Below are 26883 nucleotides of genomic sequence, written 5' to 3'. Positions count from 1 at the left end.
CCCGGAGAATATCAACATGTAAGGGGCCAGCAGAGAAAGTCCTGTGTGCACAGTAGATTGCCTAGGCATCCTGATAGGCCAAGTCAGCCCTGATGACTTTGGCCACACACAGCTGCATCCAGAGTTGACTTGCTGTCACTGTTGGTTTCATTATTTGAGCAAGCATTTTGAGCATCTACGTGGTATAGGTATGTCACGATCTGTGTCCTCATAAAACTTAAGTCTAGTAATGAAAATGTCACGTGCTGCTTAAGAAAGAAGACAAAAGTGATTTTTTAAGTCCTTATTGAAATTCCCGTAAACTTAGACTAGTGTTATAGATATGTTAACCTTCTTTCAATTCAAAATAATGCTTCAAAGTGTAATAATCTTAAATTGTGCCATTAAGCTAGATGGTAAGACATAGATAAACTATTTAAACCCAGAAAAAATTGAAATAATAGGTATGACAGCACTGTAAGAGTACAATGCAAGTGCCATTAGAAAATACAGAAAATGTTAAGGTAATTTCTTGGATGATTGATCCAGACAGTGTATTACAGGAAAATAGGGCTCCATCAGAAATCTTTGGAGATAATCATCAAGAAGGACAAGAATGCTCTTTTATTTTTAGGTATAATGCTCATATGGATCCAGCATGGCATTTTTTGGGTGGTCCTGCTAGTGATTATTACAAGGTATGACTATAAAGTACTGAGGTTCCTTTCAACAAATGATAATCAGCCTCATCTATTTTATGGTCCCCTACTTTAGCTGTTTTCCCATAGCAGTGTGTGTAACCATTGTGTAGGTAACACAGTGAAGTGTATACTCTGTTACTTAGAGAAATCATAGACTTGTAGTTGTTATTAAAGAAATGACATTTAAACACACTGAAACTCAGTGAAGTTTACTTTCTTTTAAAACTGTTTTTACCATTCACAGTTGTTGAAATTAGTTCTGACGTTCATGTTAATAATTAACCATTCCCAGTGAAGAGTTACCTGGCACAAGTGGCAATGTATGTTATTGACGTGGTTGGCAGGAAAACTTTCTCTCTCTCTCTCTCTCTCCCCCCCTCCCTCCTTCAGTGAAATCTATATAGCCAAGATAGTGAATTTCCTATAGCCAAATTAACATTACATTCGGCTATCAAAGTGTGTCAGATTCTTAACAGGTTACTATTGCAACTTAGTAATAGAAGGATTCTAAATTATGCTACATCCAAATTCTTTTCACTCCTAAACTATACTATACACAATTTCTTTTTTCTCTAGTCTATGCAGCATGTTTCTCCTGAAATACTTTTCCTAAATCATATACCTGATCCTGTCATTCCTGGGAGACAGGAACTTAATTCTTGACCCATATCTGTGAATTTTCTATTTCTTTTCAAGCACCTTAACCTTTCAGAGGCTCAGTTTCCTTGTCTCTATGGTGAAGGAGCTGATGACTAAGCTTTCTTTCACTTCTAAACTGTTATAATGCCAAAGCTCCCCATCTCTGCAAGAATGAAGTACACACTGCCTAAGCACAGCTGAATCACTCTTGCTGCCCTTTCCTCCCACCACTGCTCTCATGCATTCTGCAGTCTTCTGACCTGGCCAACTATTCTCAGAACCTCTGTGCTTTTCTACCTACATGCTTTTGTTATCACTGTCCCAGCTCTATTGTCCATGTCTACCTGCGGGAAGCTTTCCTGATCTCTCAATGGAAAGTTATGCCAGCCAGTTCTTCCTGGTCACAAATGGAGCTATATGTCTTTAAACTGGCACAGTCTAGCATACCTTACAGCTGTGGATGCATTAGCCTAGATAACCTAGTATATTGTAAGTTTCCTCTAGTATAGGAACTTTATTCATGTTCTCTCACATCTATTTCAGAGTTATGCCCATTATAGGTAAATAATATTTAGAGGGATGATCACTAGAATTGCTGCTGAGCAGAATCTGTTTAAAGTAAACAGACTAAACTAGACAGCAGTCTTGATTCTGTTTCATTAGATAGTGAATTAATCTTCTCCATGTCTCTTCTTATCTTAAACTGGTAATATCTATAGCCTTTTTTCTTCACAGGTTATTTGTATTTTGTGAGGCAAGCAAGTGGAAGCATTTAATACATTTACTTAAATGTTAGCTCTTTCATGCCAGTAGTTTAAAATAAGCAATTCTTTGATTCACTTTTATCTCTTCTTTTGAGGGTCAGATGATTATGAAGGCATTTTTAACTGAAGGTGGGGACATCTGCTCTTTTAAAATATTTACATGAGGGAACTCATTTAACCTATTTTTTTAATATACAGAGAATTTTTTATTTCTGCTGTTCTTTCTGTTTTGCCTTCAGTACAATCTTTGGGGATCCCAAAGAAAGGATTATATCTATAAATTCTTAATATAAAGCAGTGGAAAAGTTTAAATACATGGCATTTTACTCTGCATTCAACTTCAGCAGAGTACATATGCTATATACATATTATATAGCACCTCTATGGTATAAAATCTGGCCACGATTTGAATTTTAAAAGCAGAAGAAATTTAAGTTATCTTTAAGGGTCACCAAATTATAACTAAAATTATTATTCAGTAACCAAATGTAAAATTTAAAGTTTTACAAAACAGAATAGGAATCTAATTTGAATCTAATCAAATTAAAAATGAAAAGAATGGACAGAGGTGATTACAATTGCTAATTACTTACTACAAAGAAAACTTAGTTACTTAAGCTGTTTACTTTTAAATTTAAATGATTATAGGAAATATTTTAATTATAAAGGAAGCTTTTACAGGCTTCCCTAAAATCTAAAATATACAGCACGAGAGAAATATAATATTAAGTTCCAAGCATCACTGTTAAAGTTCCCAGTGACAAAATTGTTGACTTTGGAAACAGGTGATGTGAAATTTCAAGAGAATAAATTGCGGTCAGTATGATGGCTTGCCTTACCTTTGGGGGCCACTGAACAGCCTGAGGCTACTGTCAGGAACACTCCATCCCTTTGTCTCACGTTTTCTCATTCCTTTTATTTTGTCCCTGCTTTTTCATCTTTTCTAACGTTTCTCTTTTCGCTTCCTTCTTTGCCCTACTATTACGTTTTTTTCATTTTATGCTAACTACTAAAGTATAATTCATATATGTGAAAATAAAATGCACAATCACAAATGTACAGCTTGAAGAATCATATATATAATAAAGATTTTGAATATTTCCATCATCCCAGAAAGTTCCCTGTGCTTCCGTCATTTCCCCCTTCCCAGCAGTCATTATTTTCATTTCTTTTGTCCTTTTATTCCTTTTCTTTTAGCGCCTATCATGCCTCAGGTGGGCCAGTGACACTGCAGACACTAGTTTCATAGCTGGCAATTGAGAGCAATAGAAGTTACTGATTCCCAACTGCTGAAGTATTTTCTTAAATTTATAACCTCAAAGCAACAAAGATTTGTTGAGGACCTCCTAGCAACTCTACACCATGCTAGGCACCAAGTTGTATACAAAATGTAGCATGGTCCCAAATCTAGAGAAACTGACATTCTCTAGTCCTTTAAGTTACCGGGAGAGGAAGGACCCCTGCCACTCAAGTTCAACAGAATTCTAGATCAGAGTAAGGCTTTGTTAACATACAACAAATACAATAAATAAAGACCTCTATAATTTGTTCCTAAAACTGTCAGTTAATAAAATTTTGTTGAAAATCTGCAATGTAGCTTCTCTGAAGAATTTACAAGTGCAGTCATTGCCTTTTGTCAAAGAATGCTTGCGTGACAGCACCTCTTCTTAGTGTTGGGGCTAAAGGAGGTTTCTGGGTTTGGTTTTTGAGAGGGCAATTCATTCACGTTTCAAATTTTAGAGATATACAAAAGGTCTATAGTGACGTGTCTCTCACCCTTTCTCCCCCTGGACCCAGGACTCCTTTCTTCAGGTAACCAATGTATATATCCTTGCAGAGATTCTTTTCTTTACATATCTCTATCTATTAATATAATCTATATATAATCTATATTATATGTAAGTGTGTAGGAATATATATATTATTTATATATAATCTATATTATATATAACGTGTAGGGATATATATATATATATATAATTTCCTTTCTTTTATACAAATGGCAACGTTCTGTAAACACTGTTCTACAGTTTGCTTTTTTTCTCTTTATATCTTAGAGATCATTGCATATCATTAAGTAAAGAACATCCTTATTCTTTTATACCAAAATTGGTGACTAAATTATTTCTACTTTTTTACTATTACAAACAATGCTGCAGTGAATAACTTTGCACATAAGCCTGTATGCATTTGTGCAGGTAAATTGAGAGGATTAATTCCCAGATGTGGAAGTGCTGTATCAAAGGAGTGTGTACACTGGTAGTTCTGATAGATTTTGTCAGCTTACTTTCCATGGAGATGGTACTCATTTTTACTCCTACGAGCGATACATGTGTTTATGTCCCCCCACACCCTCTTCAACCTTTTCAGTTTTTGCTGTTCTGATAAGTGAAAATGGAATCCCAGTTTAGATTTTAATGTACATTTCATTTATTATGAATAAGGCTGAGCATCTTTCTGTATGTTTCAGAGTTGTTTCTATTTCCTTTTCTGTGAACTTTCTGTTCAGTTCCTTTGCCCATTTTTTTTCCTATTGGTTATTGATCTTTTTCTTAATTCTTTGGTGGGCTTTATAGAGTAGGGATAATTGCCCTTTGCTGGTGCTATGAGTTGCAAATGTTTTTTTCCCAAGTTTTCATGTGTCTTTTGAGTTTGCTTTTGGTGGTCTTTGCCATTCAGATTTTGTTATGTAGCCAATTTTTTTTTTTTAATGAGCATATGTGTTCTTTATTGGGATGCTCACAAGAATGAGACACATTAGCACCGTCCTTCTGCTGTGATGGAGAGTACATGCATCTGACCCACCTCATGGCAGGAAATAGGCAGGGGTATGGGCTCTCAGAGCTGGTACCAAGTGTCCACTGAAGAAATCTCCATTCACCAAAGCAAGGATGTTTCCTTGAGTTCCATCATCTCTGCTGTAGCTTCCGGTTCTCCATGACTGGCCCAGAATCCTCCATTCCAGAAGGTCACCTGTTCCATGTCTCACTCACCGAGATGCCTCTGGAATTTTGCAGCACATCTCTTTGGTATGTTGCTGCCCTGCCACCCTCAGAGGCGTAGGTGGGGGCTGGGGGGAAATATATTACCGACATGTAGCCAAATTTATAAGTTTTTATTTGATGGCTTTTGAATTATAGGTCATGATTATTTAATGGCTTTTGGATTGTAGGAACATTTCGAGGGAGGCAGGGTCTATTATTCTAGCAAACTTTGAAGAGGAGTGGAACAAAGAACAGCATGGGAACCTAAGATGGGGAAATGGATAACTTGTCAGAGTCAGGGCCTCCCTTATAGTCTTGCTATTCAGTTTGACATGGATCTCAAGTACCATTGTATCAGCAGAGTTCTTGTTCCTGACAACAGAAACTGACTAGTTAACTTAAGCAGAAAAGGAAAGATACCAGGAAGCTCACAGACTCTAAGAAAAGGCTGGATAATAGAAGCTCAGAAAACAAACAAGAGCAAGGGAACCCGTAGCCAAGATCCTGCACAGGCCTAGACCTGGTTAGGGCTGCTGCTGCCAGTGGCATTACTACCACTAGAAACTGGATCCTGACAGCAGAATGAACTAACTGTCCCCATTTCATTGTGTCACTTGTCTCAGATTTACTGTGTCTGTTGCATCGGATTCAAAGTTCCAGGTAAAAGTATTTAGTTGGCCAGACAGTTGTGAAAATGATAGACAAATGAAGCTTAAAATCTTAATTTAGCCAAAGGCTGGTGAGGATATAACTGATACGAAATTATTTAGAGTTCTTGTTATACTTCTCTTTCATGTAAAAATTACAACCTTGTTAAAGAAGATGAACTGCTCTGGAAAAGTTTCATATTTTGTTCATTCTAAAAATAGGAGATACTTGAATGATAATTTTTATCGATGTCTTTAGTCAAAGATGAGTTAATTTCTAATACATGCTGAGATGAGATCATTTCGAATCTATCCACTGCAACATTTTGAGTTTGTTGTAGGAGAGGTAATGGTGCATTTAGCACAGTTTTGTTCAGTATTATTCAGTGTCTGTGGTTTCTGTGGGAACAGACTTAACATTGACCCGGATTCTCTGAGCATCTTTTTCAACGTGCAGTTATTTCATAACGAAAGAGCCTGATTTTATTATTAATCCAGTTTTATACCACAGTTCTGCTACAATGCAGCTTATGTGTTTCTATACTCTGCAACAAAATCCACAAGGTTTATGGAAAAACAAATGAGGTTGGGGGCTTCCCTGGTGGCGCAGTGGTTGAGAATCTGCCTGCTAATGCAGGCGACACGGGTTCAAGCCCTGGTCTGGGAAGATCTCACATGCCGCGGAGCAACTAGGCCCGTGAGCCACAACTACTGAGCCTGCGCGTCTGGAGCCTGTGCTCCCAACAAGAGAGGCCGCGATAGTGAGAGGCCCGCGCACCGCGATGAAGAGTGGCCCCTGCTTGCCACAACTAGAGAAAGCCCTCGCACAGAAACGAAGACCCAACACAGCCAAAAATAAATAAGTAAATTTAAAAAATAAAATAAATAAAATAACAACAAAAAAAGAGGTTGGGGCACAACACTCAAAAACTTCATCAGCGATACATAAAAAAATCATAGGAACTTATCTGCCTATGTTAATTGGTTAAAAGATACGTAAATACTGCAATAAACAGGACACTGTACCTTTTAAAAGACCTGAAGTTTGCTGTGGAAGAGGAGTTCAGAAGAATTGTAGCTTATGAGTTGTTCTGAAGTAGTGGTAGGAAGGTAGTAATACAAAATCAGATGGGAAGTTATAACACCAGATGTGGGTGGGTGCTGCTCACAGCACGCGTGGTGAACTGAAGTTGCTAGAAACGTTTGAGATGTGTCCGTGTGTGTTTTGAGGCTCAGAGCAACTGGATGCAGGTTTCTGTATTCACCTAGTGTATTTCATGGACACTTTGCCCTCAAATTGTTCCCTCTTATATCAGAGGCATTGGAACAAATTTTTGTTTTTTAAAAAAGCATCATAGCAGAACGGACTGTATTTTTACTAGAACAACTCAACAATGTATATTTTAGGGGGAAATGACTAATATTTGACTTTATACCATTAAAGAAATGGTTTGAAAATGATCTTTCTTTTAAAATTAAATGTATTACATTTGCACTATATGTACTTTATTATTAAACTGAGATATCTCCATTTGAAGGACTTAGGAGTTAGATGCCCTTCATTAAGAAATAGAGTAATACTGTACTGGCCCTCTGATTGGTTAATGGAAGCCCTTATTGGAGGTTAAAATTGGTTTCAACTACATATACATACAATGGAATATTATTCAGTCATAAAAAGGAATGCCATTCTGGTGTGTGTTACAGTATGGATGAACCTTGAAAACTTTATGCTAGGTAAAATAAGCCAGGCACAAAAGGATAAATATTGTATGATTCCACTTATATGAGATCCCTAGAACAGGCAAATGCATAGAAACAGAAAACAGAATAGAGATTACTAGGAGCTCGAGGGAAAGGGGAATGGACAGTTATTGTTTAATGGTCACAGTGACTGTTTGGGATGATAGTGATGAAGTTTTGGAAATAACAGCGGTGATGGTTGTATAACATTGTGAATGTACTTAATACCATTGAATTGTGCACATTGAAATGGTTAAGATGGTAAATTTTTATGTTATATGTACGTTATCACAATAAAAAATCAGTTTTATTTCCTCTGTTATTTGTATCTTCAACATTACCTGCATGTACCACTATTTATACAGAGATACTGTAAATACTTCTAAACATTGATCACACCGAATATGTGACTAGTTTTTTTCTCTTTTCAAAATATGAGTGCTGAATTGAGATGTTTCTTACAATACCTAGCAATTAAAGTATGTTTCTGGAATTTCACCAATTCCTTTAAGAAAGTTAGAATTCTTTTTCTTCTAAGAGTAAGCAGAAAAATATTTGTTAACCTGCATGTTTACGTATATGTCTAGTCAGTTAATTATTTTACGTTTGAGAGACAGGCCAAAGTACCCCGGAATTTCTTCTGCAGTGTTATAGAATTCCTAGAATGTTGAAGCTCTTGACTATAGTACAGCATTTCTGTTGAATTAGAGAAAAATATCTTCTTTAAGTATTTGTCATGGAAATAATTTGAATAAATTAGCTTTTCCACTGATTTCTAATAATTATAGTAATTGAGTAGTATTCTAAGCTAGGTCAGAGATGATTTTTTTTTGAGAAATAAATTCCATAACAAGTGGTTTTCTCAGCTTTTCCATGTGATGAAATGTTTGTTCTTATTACTTATCTATATGTCTCCTAAAATGTTATCCAACTGTATTTCAGGTTGCAACAAGGACAGTGTCCGAGCAGGCTGTAAAAAATGTGGCTATCGTAAGTACATTAAAAAATTGCATTTTGTGCAGTGAATCATTGCCTCTTTGGGCAATATGATTTAGCATCCTGATTTCAGGGCCCTGAGCATAGTACTTTAGCCCTGTTATTTAGCTCAGGTTTGCAGATAATTCAGAAATTCCTCTGTCAGCACCGAATACTCACTTTTCTTCCCTGCTCTGGACCCAGTGACAGGTGGCTATACATCTGATGACTAGCAAAAATGTCGTGAAGTACAAGTGGAGTAGTAGATTTAGGAGTCTGACGAAAGTATATTCCCCAAAAAAGTACATAGATACTTATTCTTTTATTCCTTATCCTTGTAGATACTAGGCAAAGAGGTGAAAGCAATGAAAACTATTTATGAAAGGTTTTCCTGTTTATTGAATTAACTCTTTATAAGGGTGAAATTTGTCCCAGAATTTCTGCTCACTGGCGAAACCTTGATTTAAACAGTCAACCTCCATTATGATTAGTGAAATGGAGTGGAAAAGTAAACTTCAGCATGAGCAATTATTGTAGTCTAAATTTGTACTTATGTAGTATAAACAAGTATCATTTCCCTAGGTAAATGTAAAAATTTACCTAAAGCCTTAATAACAGCTCTAACAGTAGCATTACACTGTTTTCTAAGTTGTTTGGAGAACATGCAAATGAGCCTGGATTGTTGTTAATACTCCCATTCACAGCAGAGTTATTTTGTAACGAAATAAAGATGTTCTTGTATGGAAAAAAAATTTTTTTTTTCAAATCATGTAATAAGAGAGCACTTGGGGCATGAATCTCCAGTAGAAGGGCTAAGAATAAAAGCATGCTAGGAGAACCAAGTCACATGCCTTCAAGCAAAGGCTGAAACCTGGCTCAGTTGAAGCTTGCTCAACTAGCAAAAGTGGACATATAAGTATACATATCCTTCATATAATTAAAAACTCCTGAAGAATGTGCTTGCATGCAAGAAATGAGGGCAATGATGTCTTTTCCGTTTTTTTAATTTGCTTATATTTATTTATGCTTTGTTTATGTTCTTTCAATCCTTGCTAACTTCATTTCTTTATTCAAGACTTAAGATTAGGGGTACATACATAAGGAGTAAAACCACAAAGAAAAGCAAAGAAGACATACATAAGTGAGGCTAGTGGTTATCTGGGGGAAGTGGGGGACAGCAAGTGGTTTGTGGGGGGAGGGCACACAGAAGATTAATTAGGGTTCCGGTAACAATCTGTTACCTAACCTGAGAGATGGGTATGCAGCTATTTACTTTATTAATTCTCTTTCAACTGCAAATATTCATTGTATATACTCTTCTCTATGTGTGATGCACTTAATAATAAAGATTGTTTGAATTTTTACGTTAAAAAAAAGACTTAAAGTACTATATATATCGATGCTGTATTCACTTCAAAATCTAGAATGGATTTCCCAGTCTGTCTACTAATACCAGTTCATCTACTTGGACTCCTTTTAACTTAAGACTTGTAGGAAAGCAATTAAAATCATTTTTTTGGAAATAGAATTCTTGTTGATCTAGTTTCCTCATTGCTGTTTTATATTAGACAATAATGGAAGCATCTGTAGTAATTATAATTTATTTAGAGAAGCCAAGTAAGCAAATAGTTTTGACTGTCTGTCCAAGTTTAGTGCCTTCTGCTATATTATTCAAATCTTTCTTTTGATTTTGGTGATTAAATTATAAACAATTTCTAATTTGTCTCCTATGGAAGAATTTAGTAATATTTCCCTTCTGGGTTAAATTTACATCTTACAGCTGCTAGAGATGAAAGTCTTCTCAGTGTACACCTCTTTCTAATAGAAACTACATTTTAAAAATTATCTGTTATTTGGAGGCCAGAATCTTTGTGTTGCTTGTAGAGGTAAGACAAAGGTCAACAAAACCCTTCAAAATGTTTTTAATGCCTAAGAATTTGAATATTTGTCAGTGAGGTACGAAAGAGTATTTTCTCTCTATTATTGTGAAAAGAGTGGTTTAGATTGTACACTTTTTAAAACTTCAGTACTTGATTGAAAAATATTTTATTGTCAGTATGTTTCAAAAATGGTTATATTGTTTTTTAAAAGTTTCAAATTAAACATGAATGTGTTGCTAGGTTAACATAGATCTCACTTTTTCGTGGCAGAATTTCCTCAGCAAAATTAGAAAAATGGTAATTTCTATAATGAGTTTTTATTTGAATTTTTTTGAAGTTGGCAACTTCTGAATATTTAAAAGCTACAAGGACGCTAAGCCTTTGTCCATGCAATAAATGTCTCAGATAATTATGACAGTTCTCAGAAAATATGCTAAAATGAGGTTCAATACAGTACACTCAGTAGTTTCTCAGAGCATTTGATTACAGCAATAGGAAATAAAAACATTTTATTTAACTTAAAAATGCTAATCTATTGATATAATATACAGTCATGACCTTTTCTTTGCCATGGGTCTGCTAATTGGTGTTACACACAATCTTTTGAGTGAAAATCATATTTGACATGTATTTTCTACTTTTTGTAGTTTGTTTCTTCAAGGATGAGCAAGCAGTTAAGATACTTGTAAAGAAATCTGAGTGCAAAATCCTTCTATCATTAGTTCTTGACTAGAGGTGATACAGCTTCCCTGGAAATATGTGAAGGTTTTTTTGTTTAGTTGCCCATAACAACTGTCATACCAGAGAAGAGCAGTATGACATTTAGTATGTAGGGTCCAGGAACTATAAACATCCTGCAGTATCTTGGACAATGAAGAATTGTCTGGCCCAAAATGCCAATGACACCCGCTTTCAGAAAAAAAGATACCTTTTCTCACTGTTTTAGGTTTTTTTCTCCTATCTTTGCAGTCTTCTTACCAAGACCTAATTTGAAAACTGCTTTTTTAAAGCAGTTCGTCTAAATCAAGCCTTTCCAGAAGTACTGCTTTGTTTCATGGAAACAACTACTCTTTTTTTTTTTTTCCACATTCATATTTTTTGACTTACATGGTATTATATAAACAAATTTTGGAACAATGAATAACAGACTCTTGGTGGAGTAAAATATCAACAGATGGAGTAAAATAGATAGGCATGAGCTGAGGAAAAAGCGATCAAGAAGGTACAATGCCAGGAGAAGCAGGACTAGGCAGCATCATATAAGCCGAAGGAGTAAAGGTTTTCAAGGTTGAGGAGAAATGTCAGGTGTAATAGATAAGATTTGTGAGAAACAGATTGAAAAATGTTCACTGGATTTGCCAGGTAGAATGCTTTGCTGACCTTAGCAAGATCAGTTTAAGTATAGTTGTAGGTCATGAAACAAACTATGTAGATTCAGGCCTGAATGGTGAGGGATAGGGCCTATGTTATTTCCATTTTTCAAGAAATTTACATGAGGGACTTCCCTGGTGGCGCAGTGGTTAAGAATCTGCCTGCCAATGCAGGGGACACAGGTTCGAGCCCTGGTCCGGGAAGATCCCACATGCCGCAGAGCAACTAAGCCAGTGCGCCACAGCTACTGAGCTTGTGCTCTAGAGCCCACTTGCCACAACTACTGAAGCCTGTGCTCCACAAGAGAAGCCACCACAACGAGAAGCCCACTCACTGCAACAAAGAGTAGCCCCCGCTCACGTAACTAGAGAAGCCCGTGCGCAGCAACGAGGACCCAACGCAGCCAAAAATAAATAAATAAATAAAATTAAAAAAAAAAAAAAAAAGAAAGCAACTTACACGAGAAAAGTAGGGTACTGTCTTAAGGTCCATATGGGCTGCTATAACAAAATAACACCGGCTGAGTAGCTTATAAACAACAGAAATGTATTGCTCACAGTTCTAGAAGCTGAAAGTCCGAGTTCTGGATGCCAGCATGGTCGGGTGAAAGCCCTTTTCCAAGTCACAGATTTTTGTTGTATCCCCAGTTGGCGGAAGAGGCTAGGGATCTCTCTGGAGTCTCTTTTAGAAGGCACTAATCCCATTCATGAGGATACCACCCTCAGAACCTAATCACCTTCCAAAGGCCCCACCTACTAATACCATCACCTATGGGGGTTAGAATTTCAACATATGAATTTTGGGGGACACAAACATGCATATCATATTGAATAATTCCTAGAAGGGAATATGGGATAAATGGAGGGTTTTATGTTTGAAGTATAAGATGTATATATAGACCAAGAGGATATTAGAAGAGATCTTGTAGATATTGGAGACAGGAGAAGATTATGGAAGTTTCTATTACGAGGTATGACAAGGATACCTCTTAAGTCTGGAGGAAACTAGGTGAGAAAAATATGGTTGTTTTCAGGTGCAGAGACAAAGTAGAAGGAGATGCTGCCTGTTAATCTTAATTTTCTTTGTAAATTAGGAGGCAGGATCATCTGTTTTGGGAGGAGGCACTGAGTGGGCCAGGGAATGGTCAAAGAATGATTTAAGTCAGGCATTAGTTTGGAAAAGTCATTAAGGGAAATAGGAGAGGAAGTTGACCAAAGACGAACAAAAAATGAAAAAGTTTGTGTTTGTTCTCATGTCCATGAATGTGTGATTGTGTTCAAGCATTGTTTGGCTGCTCAGGGGTAGGCACGACTCAAAGAAAGGATAGCTTTGACCCAGACTAGTTGTTTTACATGAGGTACAGTAAAACGGGAATATGAAAGAGTCAATGAGGCTTATAAAAGAGTGTTCAGATGGTCAGGAATGATAGACTAAGAGAAAAATGAAGTGATTAAGTGACTGAAGGTCTTAACGAGATTCAGAAAGAGATCTGTGCATGGGTATAAGGGAATAAGGAAGCTAGAAGGATAAAAGGTTATAGTCAAAGTACTATAATAGTGGAGTTTAAAATTTCAGACATGATACAGTTCCAGGTGATGACAAGGAACCTTGTGTGGCCATGGCATCTAGAATGTCAGGGAGCTGAGAAAAGCCATCCAAAGCCATAGGCTGTCCGTCCAGGCTATGGAAGGGCTTAAGGTAAAGAGCTAGAGTGTGAGCCAGGCTCCAAAAATTTTGGTGGATGGGGCTGTTACACAGCAGCAGAGGGCTGAAGGGGAGCATAGGGGACTGCTATGTGGAAGCAGTGTTGAGGAGCCTGGAGGATGCTAATAATACAGAGGTAAGCTGTAAAGAAGCGTCTGCAGGAAAGAGCCAAGTATCCCTTAAAAAAAGCAGTAGAGGGAGCATTCTGTGAACAGGTAGCACAGTTTGTTCACCAGGGATTGCAGGTTTCAGAAGCTGTCATAAAAAGATGGGAACAGAAGGGGGTGATGATTAGTTAAGTCAGAGGAACAGAAAGAGCAATGTGTGGATGAGACTTCAGGGAAGTAATATGAATACAGAGACCTGCACTTTTGGGTGGGAACCAAAATGATAGGGATGTGAAGTTTGGGGAATTAACTGGGTTTAAGAATTCAGAAGTTTATAATGTAGCTTTCATCATCTCAAAACTCAGGACCTTAGGTAGAGACAAAGCCTGGTAAAAATTAGTACTTGTTAGCCTAGTCTGTACACACTGTAGGCCAAGAAAGAAGTGCATGGGCACCCTAATTATAAAACAAGAGTTTTTTTAATGCACTGACACATTTTTATCTGAACAGTCTAAATGAAACTGTAGGTTTTATTGTTACTGGACACTTAGAGTTGCCCACATAGCCACTCCTTGAGTGAGAACAAGGGAGAATATGCCTTTGCTTTTATTGGTACAATAACTGGTAAGAACCTGGTACTGTGTATTGAATATCTACTTGGTGCTAGGGTCTGTACTAAGCAGTTTAAAGATATGATTCATTGCATTTCATTCCTAAAACAATGCTGTGAAGTAGGTTTCATAGTCTCTATTTTTATGAACATTCAAAACCATTGGTCTGGCATGTAGGTGCAAACCTTAGCTGGCAGTTACTAGCTGTGTGACTTTAGGCAAGTTACTTAACCACTCTGTGCTTCAGTTTTGTGTCTATAAAATGACATAATTATAATACTTAGTTCCATAGACTTGTTGTAAAGATTAAATTAGTTAATGCAAGTTTTACATCAATGCTTTGCCAAAAATCATTATTATTGATTATTATTGTTATAAATAATTATTGTGACAAATCAGAAAACAGGCTCAAGAGGATTACTCTGCTATTAAATAAGAAAACTGAAAATTGAAATCTGGTTATTAGTAAGACTTTATACTGTGCCATGGTACATTTAAAAAAATTGTGGTAGGAGATTGGTTCTAGATGGTCGAGCAGAAGGACGTGCGCTCTCTCCCTCTTGCAAAGGCACCGGAATCACAGCTAACCGCTGAACAATCATCGACAGGAACACACTGGAACTCACCAAACAAGATAGCCCACATCCAAAGACAAAGGAGAAGCCACAGTGAGATGGTAGGAGGGGCGCAATCACAATAAAATCAAATCCCATAACTGCTGGGTGGGTAACTCACAAACTGGAGAACACTTATTCCACAGAAGTCCATGCACTGGAGTGAAGGTTCTGAGCCCCACGTCAGGCTTCCCAACCGGGGCACTGGCAACGGGAGGAGGAATTCCTAGAGAATCAGACTTTGAAGGCTAGCGGGATTTGATTGCAGGACTTTGACAGGACTGGGGGAAACAGAGACTCCACTCTTGGAGGGCACATGCAAAGTAGTGTATGCATAGGGACCCAGGGCAAGGAGCAGTGACCCCATAGAAGACTGAACCAGACCTACCTGCTAGTGGTGGAAGGTCTCCTGCAGAGGCGGGGAGTGGCTGTGTCTCATTGTGAGGACAAGGATACTGGCAGCAGAAGTTCTGGGAAGTACTGCTTGGCATTAGCCCTCCCAGAACCTGCCATTAGCCCCACCAAAGAGCCCGCCCGGTAGGCTCCAGTGTTGGGTCGCCTCAGGCCAAACAACCAACAGGGAGGGGAACCCAGCCCCACCCATCAGCAGACAAGCGGATTACAGTTTTACTGAGCTCTGCCCACCAGAGCAACAGCGAGCTCTACCCACCACCAGTCCCTCCCATCAGGAAACTTGTACAAGCCTCTTAGATAGCCTCATCCACCAGAGGGAAGACAGCAGAAGCAAGAAGAACTACAATCCTGCAGCCTGTGGAACAAAGACCACAGTCACAGAAACATAGACAAGTTGAAAAGGTAGAGGGCTATGTACCAGATGAAGGAACAAGATAAAACCCCAGAAAAACAACTAAATGAAGTGGAGATAGGCAAGCTTCCAGAAAAAGAATTCAGAATAATGATAGTGAAGATGATCCAGGACCTCGGAAAAAGAATAGAGGCAAAGATAGTAGAAGATGCAAGAGATGTTTCACAAAGACCTAGAGGAATTAAAGAACAAACACCTAGAAGAATTAACAAACAAACAGAGATGAACAATACAATAACAGAAATGAAAAATACACTAGAAAATACACTAGAAGGAATCAATAGCAGAGTAACTGAGGCAGAAGAACAGATAAGTGACCTGAAAGACAGAATGGTGGAATTCACTGCCATGGAACAGAATAAAGAAAAAAGAATGAAAAGAAATGAAGACAGCCTAAGAGACCTCTGGGACAACATTAAACGCAGCAACATTTGCATTATAGGGGTCCCAGAAGGAGGAGAGAGAGAGAAAGGACCCGAGAAAATATTTGAAGTGATTATAGTCTAAAACTTCCCTAGCATGGGAAAAGAAATAGCCACCCAAGTCCAGGAAGCGCAGAGAGTTCCAGGCAGGATAAACCCAAGGAGAAACACACCGAGACGCATAGTAATCAAATTGACAAAAATTAAAGACAAAGAAAAACTATTGAAAGCGACAAGGGAAAAATGACAAATAACATACAAGGGAACTCCCATAAGGTTAACAGCTGATTTCTCAGCAGAAACTCTACAAGCCAGAAGGGAGCGGCATGATATATTTAAAGTGATGAAAGGGAGGAAACTACAACCAAGATTACTCTACCCGGAAAGGATCTCATTCAGATTCGACAGAGAAATCAAAAGCTTTACAGACAAGCAAAACCTAAGAGAATTCAGCACCACCAAGCCAGCTCTACAACAAATGCTAAAGGAACTTCTCTAAGTGGGAAACACAAGAGAAGAAAACGACCTACAGAAACAAACCCATAACAATTAAGAAAATGGTAATAGGAACATACGTATCGAGAATTACCTTAAATGTGAGTGGATTAAATGCTCCAACCAAAAGGCACAGGCTTGCTGAATGGATACAGAAACAAGACCCATATATATGCTGTCTACAAGAGACCCACTTCAGACCGAGGGACACATACAGACTGAAAGTGAGGGGATGGAAAAGATATTCCATGAAAATGGAAATCAAAAGAAAGCTGGAGTAGCAATTCTCATGTAAGATAAGATAGACTTTAAAATAAAGAATGTTACAAGCGACAAGGAAGGACACTACATAATGATCAGGGGATCAATCCAAGAAGAAGATATAACAATTATAAATATATATGCACCCAACATAGGAGCACCTCAATACATAAGGCAAATGCTAACAGCTCTAAAAGAGGAAATCGACAGTAACACAATAATAGTGGGGGACTTTAACACCTCACTTACACCAATGAACAGATCATCCAAAGTGAAAATTAATAAGGAAGCACAAGCTTTAAATGACATAATAGACCAGATAGATTTAATTGATATTTATGGGACATTCCATCCAAAAACAGCAGATTACACTTTCCTCTCAATTGCACATGGAACATTCTCCAGGATAGATCAGATTTTGGGTCACAAATCAAGCCTCAGTAAATTTAAGAAAATTGAAATCATATCAAGCATCTTTTCTGACCACAACGCTATGAGATTAGAAATCAATTACAGGGAAAAAAACATAAAAAACACAAACACATGAGGCTAAACAATATGCTACTAAATAACTAGGAGATCACTGAAGAAATCAAAGAGGAAATCAAAAAATACCTAGAAACAAATGACAATGAAAACACGACGATCCAAAACCTATGGGATGCAGAAAAAGCAGTTCTAACAGGGAAGTTTATAGCAATACAAGCCTACCTCAAGAAACAAGAAAAATCTCAAATAAACAATCTAACCTTACACCTAAAGGAACTAGAGAAAGAAGAATAAACAAAACCCAAAGTTAGTAGAAAGAAAGAAATCATAAAGATCAGAGCAGAAATAAATGAAATAGAAACAAAGAAAACAATAGGACAGATCAATAAAACTAAAAGCTGGTTCTTTGAGAAGATAAACAAAATTGATAAACCATTAGCCAGACTCACCAAGAAAAAGAGGGAGAGGACTCAAATCAGTAAAATTAGAAATGAAAAAGGAGAAGTTACAACAGACACCACAGAAATACAAAGCATCCTAAGAGACTACTACAAGCAACTCTATGCCAATAAAATGGACAACCTGGAAGAAATGGACAAATTCTTAGAAAGGTATAACCTTCCAAGGCTGAACCAGGAAGAAATAGAAAATATGAACAGACCAATCACAAGTCATGAAATTGAAACTGTGATTAAAAATCTTCCAACAAGCAAAAGTCCAGGACCAGATGGCTTCACAGGTGAATTCTATCAAACATTTAGAGAAGAGCTAACACCCATCCTTCTCAAACTCTTCCAAAAAATTGCAGAGGAAGGAACACTGCCAAACTCGTTCTATGAGGCCACCATCACCCTGATACCAAAACCAGATAAAGATACTACAAACAAAGAAAATTACAGACCAATATCACTGATGAATAGAGATGCAAGAATCCTCAACAAAATACTAGCAAACATAATCCAACAACACATTAAAAGGATCATCCACCATGATCAAGTGGGATTTATCCCAGGGATGCAAGGCTTCTTCAATATATGCAAATCAATCAATGTGATACACCATATTAACAAATTGAAGAATAAAAACCATATGATCATCTCAATAGATGCGGGAAAAGCTTTTGACAAAATTCAACACCCATTTCTGATAAAAACTCTCCAGAAAGTGGGCATAGAGGGAACCTACCTCAACATAATAAGGGCCATATACGACAAACCCACAGCAAACATCCTTCTTAATGGTGGAAAACTGAAAGCATTTCCTCTGAGATCAGGAGCAAGACAAGGATGTCCACTCTGACCACTATTATTCAACATAGTTTTGGAAGTCTTAGCCACGGCAATCAGAGAAGAAAAAGAAATAAAAGGAATCCAAATTGGAAAAGAAGAAGTAAAACTTGTCACTGTTTGCAGATGAAATGATACTGTACATAGAGAATCCTAAAGATGCCACCAGGAAACTACTAGAGCTAATCAAAATTGCAGGATACAAAACTAATGCACAGAAATCTCTTGCATTCCTATACACTAATGAAAAATCTGAAAGAGAAATTAAGGAAACACTCCCATTTACCACTGCAACAAAAAGAATAAAATACCTAGGAATAAACCTACTTAGGGAGACAAGACCTGTAGGCAGAAAACTATGACACTGATGAAAGAAATTAAAGATGATACCAACAGATGGAGAGATATACCATGTTCTTGGATTGGAAGAATCAATATTGTGAAAATGACTATACTACCCCAAGCAATCTACAGATTCAATACAATCCCTATCAAATTACCAATGCCATTTTTTACAGAACTAGAACAAAAAAATCTTAAAATTTGTATGGAGACACAAAAGACCCTGAATAGCCAAAGCAATCTTGAAGGTAAAAAAAAGATGGAGCTGGAGGAATCTGACTCCCTGACTTCAGACTATACTACAAAGCTACAGTAATGAAGACAATATGGTACTGGCACAAAAACAGAAACAGAGATCAATGGAACAGGATAGAAAGCCCAGAGATAAACCCACACACCTATGGTCAACTAGTCTATGACAAAGGAGGCAAGGATATACATTGGAGAAAAGACAGTGTCTTCAATAAGTGGTGCTGGGAAAATTGGACAGCTACATGTAAAAGAATGAAATTAGAACACTCCCTAACACCATACACAAAAATAAACTCAAAATGGATTAGAGACCTAAATGTAAAACTGGACACTATAAAACTCTTCGAGGAAAACATAGGAAGAACACTCTTTGACATAAATCACAGCAAGATCTTTTTGATCCACCTCCTAGAGAAATGGAAATAAAAACAAAAATAAACAAATGGGACCTAATGAAACTTAAAAGCTTTTGCAAAGCAAAGGAAACTAGAAACAAGATGAAAAGACAACCCTCAGAATGGAGATAATATTTGCAAACGAATCAACAGACAAAGGATTAATCTCCAAAAGATATAAACAGCTCATGCAGCTCAGTATTAAAAAAACAATACAATCAAAAAATGGGCAGAAGACCTAAATAGACATTTCTCCAAAGAAGACATACAGATGGCCGAGAAGCACATGAAAAGCTGCTCAACGTCACTAATTATTAGAGAAATGCAAATCAAAACTACAATGAGGTATCACCTCACACCAGTTAGAATGGCCATCATCAGAAAATGTACAAACAACAAATGCTGAAGAGGGTGTGGAGAAAAGGGAACCCTCTTGCACTGTTGGTGGGAATGTAAATTGATACAGCCACTGTGGAGAACAGTATGGAGGTGCTTTAAAAAACTAAAAATAGAATTACCACATGACCCAGCAATCCCACTACTGGGCATATACCTAGAGAAAACCATAATTCAAAAAGACACATGCACCCCAATGTTCATTGCAGCACTATTTACAATAGCCAGGTCACGGAAGCAACCTAAATGCCCATCAACAGATGAATGGATAAAGAAGTTGTGGTACATATATGCAATGGAATATTACTCAGCCATAAAAAGGAACGAAATTGGGTCATTTGTAGTGACGTGGATGGATCTAGAGGCTGTCATGCAGAGTGAAGTAAGTCAGATAGAGAAAAACAAATATCGTAGATTAACACATATATGTGGAACCTAGAAAAATTGTACAGATGAACCTGTTTGCAGGGCAGAAATTGAGACACAGATGTAGAGAACAAACGTATGGACACCAAGGGGGGAAAGAGGCGGGGGAGGTGTGGGGTGGGGTGTGGGATGAATTGGGTGGTTGAGATTGGAATATATACACTGATATGTATAAAATGGATAACAAATAAGAACCTGCTGTATAAGAAAATAAATAAAATTGAAAAAAAATTGTGGTAAAATACATATAACATAATTTGCCATTTTAACCATTTTTAAGTATACAATTCAGTGGCATTAATTACATTCACAATGTTGTACAACCATCGCCACTATCTATTACAAAACTTTTCCATCACCCCAAACAGAAACTCTATAAACCTTAAGCAGTACCTCCCTGCTCCTCCCTTCCCCCAGACCCTGGTAACCTCTAATCTACTTTCTATCTCTATGAATTTGGCCATTTTAGATATTTCATGTAAGTCGAATCTTATAGTATTTGTCCTTTTGTGTCTGGCTTATTTCCCTTAGCATAATGTTTTTAAAGTTCATTCATGTTGTAGTGTGTATCATAACTTTATTCCTCTTTATGGCTGAATGATATTTCATTGTATGGATACACCACATTTTCTTTATCCATTCATCTATTGATAGACACTTGGGTTATTTTTACCTTTTGGCTATTGTGATTAATGGGCAATGAATTTTGTTGTGTAAGTGTCTGTTTGAGTCCTCGTTTTCGATTCTTTTGGGTATATACCTAGGAGTGGAATGCTGGGTCATCTGTGTGCAGCTTCTTGAGGAGTTGCCAAACTGTTTTCCACAGCAGCTCCATCATTTTATATTCCCACCAGAAATGTACAAGAGTGCCAGTTTCTCCACATTCTTGCCAACACTTATTTTCCTTTCTCTTTTCTTTTTTTAAAATTCTAGCCATCTTAATAGATGTGAAGTGATATCTCATGGTTTTCATTTGCATTTCTCTAAAGACTAATGACGTTGGATATCTTTTCATGATCTTACTGGCCATTTGTATATCTTCTTTGGAGAAATGTCTATTCAATTTCTTTGCCCATGTTTTAATTGAGTTGTCTTTTTGTTCTTGAGTTGCGGGAATTGTATATATACTAAATAGTTAACCCTATCAGATATATAATTTACAAATCTTTTCTTCCATTCTGTAGGTTGTCTTTTCACTTTCATAATAATTTCTTTGCACAAATGTTTTAAATTTTGATGAAATCCAACTTATCGGTTTTATCTTTTGTTACTTGTGCTGTTGGTGTTTTATATGTAAGAATCCATTGCCAAATCCAAGTTAAAGAAGATTTACCCCATGCTTTCTTCTAAGAGTTTTATGGTTTTAGCTCTTATATTGTTGTGGTCTTTAATCCATTTTTAGTCAGTTTTTGCATATGATGTGAGGTGAGGAGTTCAACTTCATGTGTTTGCATGTGGAAATCCTGTTGTCCCAGCACCATCTGTTGAAGAGACTGTTCTTTCCCCACTGAATAGACTTGACACTCTCGTCAAAAAGCAATTGGCTATATATGTATGGGTGTATTTCTGGACTCTAAATTCTATTCCATTGGTCTATATGACTATCCTTATGACACTATCACCCTGTTTTGATTACTATAGCTTTGTGGTAAGTTTTGAAATCAGGAAATGTGAGTCTTCCACCTTTATTCTTTTTCAAGATTGTTTTGACTGTTCAGGGTCCCTTACATTTTTGTATGAATTTAAGGATTGGCTTTTCCATTTCTGAAAAAGCCACGTTACTTTTTACAGTCAGCTACTAAAATGTTATAACTTGAAATGTCTCTACATATCTGTGGTCAAAATTTAAGTTTCTGGTCATCTAAGAATTTTCTCCTCAGGACTTCCCTGGTGGTGCAATGGTTAAGAATCCACCTGCCAATGCAGGGGACACGGGTTCGATCCCTGGTCCAGGAAGATCCCACATGCTGTGGAGCAACTAAGCTCGTGTGCCACAACTACTGAGCCCGCGTGCCACAACTACTGAAGCCCACGCACCTAGAGCCCGTGCTCTGCAACAAGAGAAGCCACTGCAATGAGAAGCCCACGCATCACCACAAAGAGTAGCCCCCGCTCGCCGCAACTAGAGAAAGCCTGTGCACAGCAACAAAGAACCAACGCAGCCAAAAATAATAAATAAATAATAAACAAACAAACACGGAGAGGATGTTGGCCCCGGGGGGTGTGGGTGTGGGTGGGGTTGGGAGCTGCTGGCTGGAGAACGTGGCTGAGGCAGGACCTGCTGGAAGTCACCATGTCCAGGCAGGTCCACGGCCTGGTTTTTTTTTTTTCTTTTTTAAAGAATTTTCTGCTCATTGTCTCCTGAGAGTCTATGTAGAAAAGAGGTAACAAGAACTGTATTTTGGAATAATTTTCTAAGTTTGTTCACTTATTCCCCAATTAAAAAAAAAAAAGGAAAATTTATTTGTAGCTTCACAAGCAACTTGTCTTATTATCAGTTTAGGGTCAGTTTCATTGAAGTAAGGCTAAAATGGATGTGAGACAGAGACTGCTGCCAGTGTGGTTATTAAGTATTTTATTTATATGAAATATTTATTACAATATAAGGTGTTTGGATACAAAGCTAGATTAAGTAAAGGAAAAATTGTATCATCAGGAGTTCTGATCAGAATGGCAAGCTGAAGCAACATAGAAAGTCCTCCTTTCTGCTCCAAAAACAGAGAGATACTGGAGAAAAATAGAGTAACAACAAAAATAAAAATAACCCAGCTCAAAAGAATAAAAGGGAAATCCCCAGGTGTTGGAAAGGAAAAGGAGCTCAAAGCTAGAGCAGGGAATGATAGCTGAAAACAATGAGGTCCACGGGCCTACTGAGTAGACTTTTATGGGGTACGGAATGAAGCTTTAGACCCCTGTTGGATGGCAGCATGGCCAGAGTGGAGGCTCTTGTTTAAAGCCAAATTGCTCAAAAAAGCAGTAAAGCAGGAATTAGAAAAATTCCATTTACTGTCTAGGGAAAGTGATGAGAAAGTTTACTGTGTTTAAGTTCCTATAAAATAATAATTAGAAGAAAAGGAATAATCGAGAATTGGCAACCCAAGCTTATACCTTGAGTAGGTATGAGGAGTGAATTTATACTGCCCCCAGTGAGGCAGGAACTATTTGTCGAAGGTAAGAAATTAACAGGAAAAATTGGTCTGGTATCAAATTAAATTAAAAAAATAAGTCCAGCTACATGTCATTATTAGTGAAACTACTTAGAAAACTAAAAACTGCATAGAAAATTTTAAAATAAAGGGATGGGGAAAAGAGAGCAAATAGATATTAGGTTGAATATTGTTGATAATCAGCTGTTTTACTCACAAAAGTTGCAACTTCATATGATTCAACTAATAATAATGGAGAAATTGACAAATCTATAGTGATAAAGGTACTTAAAATTATACTATCAGAAGTTATTACACAAAAAAGTAAGATGGAGATTTGAACAACAAAATAGACATCAACAAATAGTGATGTATATCCTTTTAAAATACATATCAAGTTTTTCCCTAAATTTACTACATGATAGGCCATAAAAGAAGTCTCAGCAAATACTAAAAAACTGATGTCATACAGACTTCACTCTCTGATAACAGTGTAATAAATTTAGAAATCAACAAAAGCATAGTCTGAAAGCTCCATATGTTTGGAAACTAAAAAGAACACTTCTGAATGATTCATTTGAAAGAAGTCACAATAGAGAAAACTTGGTTCCAGCAGTATGGCAGACTGGACCCTTCTGTAAACAACTAAGAAACTTGTATGAAATATGCAATACATATTAGATATATTAGTGTGCTAGAAGAAAATAAAGAATTAAAGAATACTTAGAGGCCAGCAACCAAAGGAAAGCAGAACCTCTAGGAGGTAAGTCTTGAGGGTATTTGCTGAACCCAAGGTTCTTGAACTTCTATTGTCATGTATTGGCAGGGTGCAGGGAATAAAGGCAAGGCTCAGGGCCCCGCCCAAGATTGGTACCCTACTAGGAGATGCTCTTGTATAAATCTAGGTCTTCCAAAAGGCTTCACCCTTAATTAAGAGAACTAGAAATAAATCCTAGTCTAGGGTTGTAGTGAATCATTAGTGGGTTGTGAAATCAATTATGTGGTTTCTATCAGCATTGATTATTTTTGAATATCACATGTCATAATGCTTCATGTAATTTTTGTTTTAATTTTTGTGGGTTAGTGTGTATATGTATATGAATGTATATATGAATATACTTGGTTGCATTGTTATTTTTTACCATCGGTCAGCCCTAGTCAAAAGAATTCAAAAGCTACTGACTTAGAGAAGCTGTGCCATGTGTGCACAGAGAGACGTGTATAGCTACGCATTTCAGCATTATTTATAATAGCAAAATACTAGAAGCAACCTAAGATCCTATCAGTAGTAGAAAGGGTAAATATATTTTTATATAATGGGACATTATTCATCAGATAAAATGAGATAATTATATCTACTTATGTTAACATAGATAAATCACAAAACATAATACTGAATGACAGAAACAAGTTACAGAATGATAGGTAAGTATAATTGAGTTTATGTTAAAAAATAATAAAAATACAATATTCTGTTTTGAAAAGATAAGACACCAACTTCAGTATACCAACTTCTGAAGAGAGAATGGAATGGGATTGGGGCAGGGTTCCAGGGGATGGTGCAAGCTCTCCAACTTTGTGTATGTGTGTGTGCACACACACATGCAGTTTTTCACTTTAAAAAAAAATTAAGTGAATAAAACAAAATGTTAACATGTGGGTGATAAGCACTTAGGTATTATTAGTGATTTTATCTCCTGTATTTTTCTGGTGTTTGTATTCAATAATATTTGATTTTTTAATTGCATCATGCAATAAGTAGATAACTGTTGTAGTTTTTTTTTTTTTAATTTATTTTTGGCTGCATTGGGTCTTCGTTGCTGCGCGCGGGCTTTCTCTAGTTGCAGTGAGCGGGGGCTACTGTTCGTTGCTGTGCGCGGGTATGTCATTGCAGTGGCTTCAATTGTTGCAGAGCACAGGCTCTAAGCGCATGGGCTTCAGTAGTTGTGGCTTGTGGGCTCTAGAGTGTGGGCTCAGTAGTTGTGGCGCACGGGCTTAGTTGCTCCGTGGCATGTGGGATCTTCCCGGACCAGGGCTCGAACCCGTGTACCCTGCATTGGCAGGCGAATTGTTAACCACTGCGCCACCAGGGAAGCCCTGTTGTAGTTTTCTTATAGGGAGAATCTTTAAGGACTGAATGATGTCAGAATTAGAATCTTAGGTGTTCTTTTGAAGAACATGTTCAATTATGTTATTATGGCATCTTTAATTAGGTGACAGCTGTGTAATTGCATAAGTATAGTAGTCAAGCTGAGAAGCAAAAAAGTATATGGAAAAGGAATAAAACATAAAATCCAACGTTGAGAATATTTTCTTTAGTACGTAGTAAGTACATAAATTCAATATCCTGAAATCCATAAGAAGTAACCAAAAAGCATGCTTATTGAATTAGAAACCCTGTTGAAGAAAAGAAAAAGTCCTCTGAATATTTCATTCAGGTAAAGCAAACTACCACCCACTGAATAAAAGTTAAAACTAAACATTATATTTCTAAAATTGTAACTTGTTGCTTAGTGAACAAACACAGCAAAGAATATAATGTATCTATAGTTTTGTCATTCATGTTTTTTTGTTTGTTTTACTTAGCTGGTCACCTGACTTTTGAATGCCGCAATTTTCTCCGAGTAGACCCCAAAAGGGACATAGTTTTGGATGTCAGCAGCACAAGTAGTGAAGAGAGTGATGAAGAAAATGAAGAACTGAATAAACTGCAAGCATTACAAGAAAAAAGTAAGCAATACTTTTTTTTCCCCCTCCATCCTTTAAAAATGTTTCTAAATGTTCTGCTATATTATGTCATGTTTATCTATTGTTCTGTTATTTTCGTCATTAAGATATCTTTTGCCTCTTATGTAAGAAGTACTGCATAGGTAAGGAAATAGGCTCTGAACATTGTAAGTAATTTGCCCAAAGTCAAACAGTTGGTCAGTGATAGAACCAACAGGCAAGTCTATTTCTGATTCCCCAACACAGGTTTTATTGTGTTTTGTTTTGTTTTTTGTTTTTCCATCTTACTGGGATGTATCACATGGTACAAAGAGTCTGATTTAAGATTTGGTTTCTATTCCTATTTGGCTACTTTTTAGTATGTGACTTTTAGCAAATCACTTAACTGCTCTGAACTTCAGTTTACTTGTGGGATAACACAAAGGATTGGATTGTCAAATCACACTCATTCATATCAGAGATCTTAGCAGTATCAAGCTTTACTAATACCGTTGACCCTTGAACAACATGGGTTTGAACTGCATGGGTCCACTTTTACGCAGATTTTTTTCGGTAATACATACTGCAATACTTTATAAGCTGTGGTTGGTGGAATCTGCAGATGTGGAGCCATGGATATGGAGAAACCGCATATATGGAGGGCAACTATGAGTTACACTTGGACTTTGGACAGCACAGAGGGGCAACATCCCTAACCCCTG

At 37.1% G+C, this 26883-nt stretch overlaps 1 protein-coding gene across 4 annotated transcripts in view; it reads left to right on the top strand.

The window, feature by feature from the left end:
• Positions 1 to 26883, top strand: part of SREK1IP1 (SREK1 interacting protein 1) — a 57010-nt gene that overhangs the window by 2556 nt on the left and 27571 nt on the right. For 3 of the 4 annotated variants that reach the window (XM_068535398.1, XM_068535400.1, XM_068535397.1), the window contains exons 3-4: positions 8400 to 8447; positions 26042 to 26185. In XM_068535398.1, the coding sequence (XP_068391499.1) occupies positions 8400 to 8447; positions 26042 to 26185 (192 nt within the window). The remainder of the gene's footprint in view (positions 1 to 8399; positions 8448 to 26041; positions 26186 to 26883) is intronic. The other variant, XM_068535399.1, reaches the window with a different exon arrangement.

The sequence above is a fragment of the Eschrichtius robustus genome, chromosome 2, assembly GCF_028021215.1.
Source record: "Eschrichtius robustus isolate mEscRob2 chromosome 2, mEscRob2.pri, whole genome shotgun sequence".
Classification (NCBI taxonomy): Eukaryota; Metazoa; Chordata; class Mammalia; order Artiodactyla; family Eschrichtiidae; genus Eschrichtius; species Eschrichtius robustus.
Note: the sequence above shows the minus strand (reverse complement) of the source record. Positions and strands in the feature narration are given on the sequence as shown.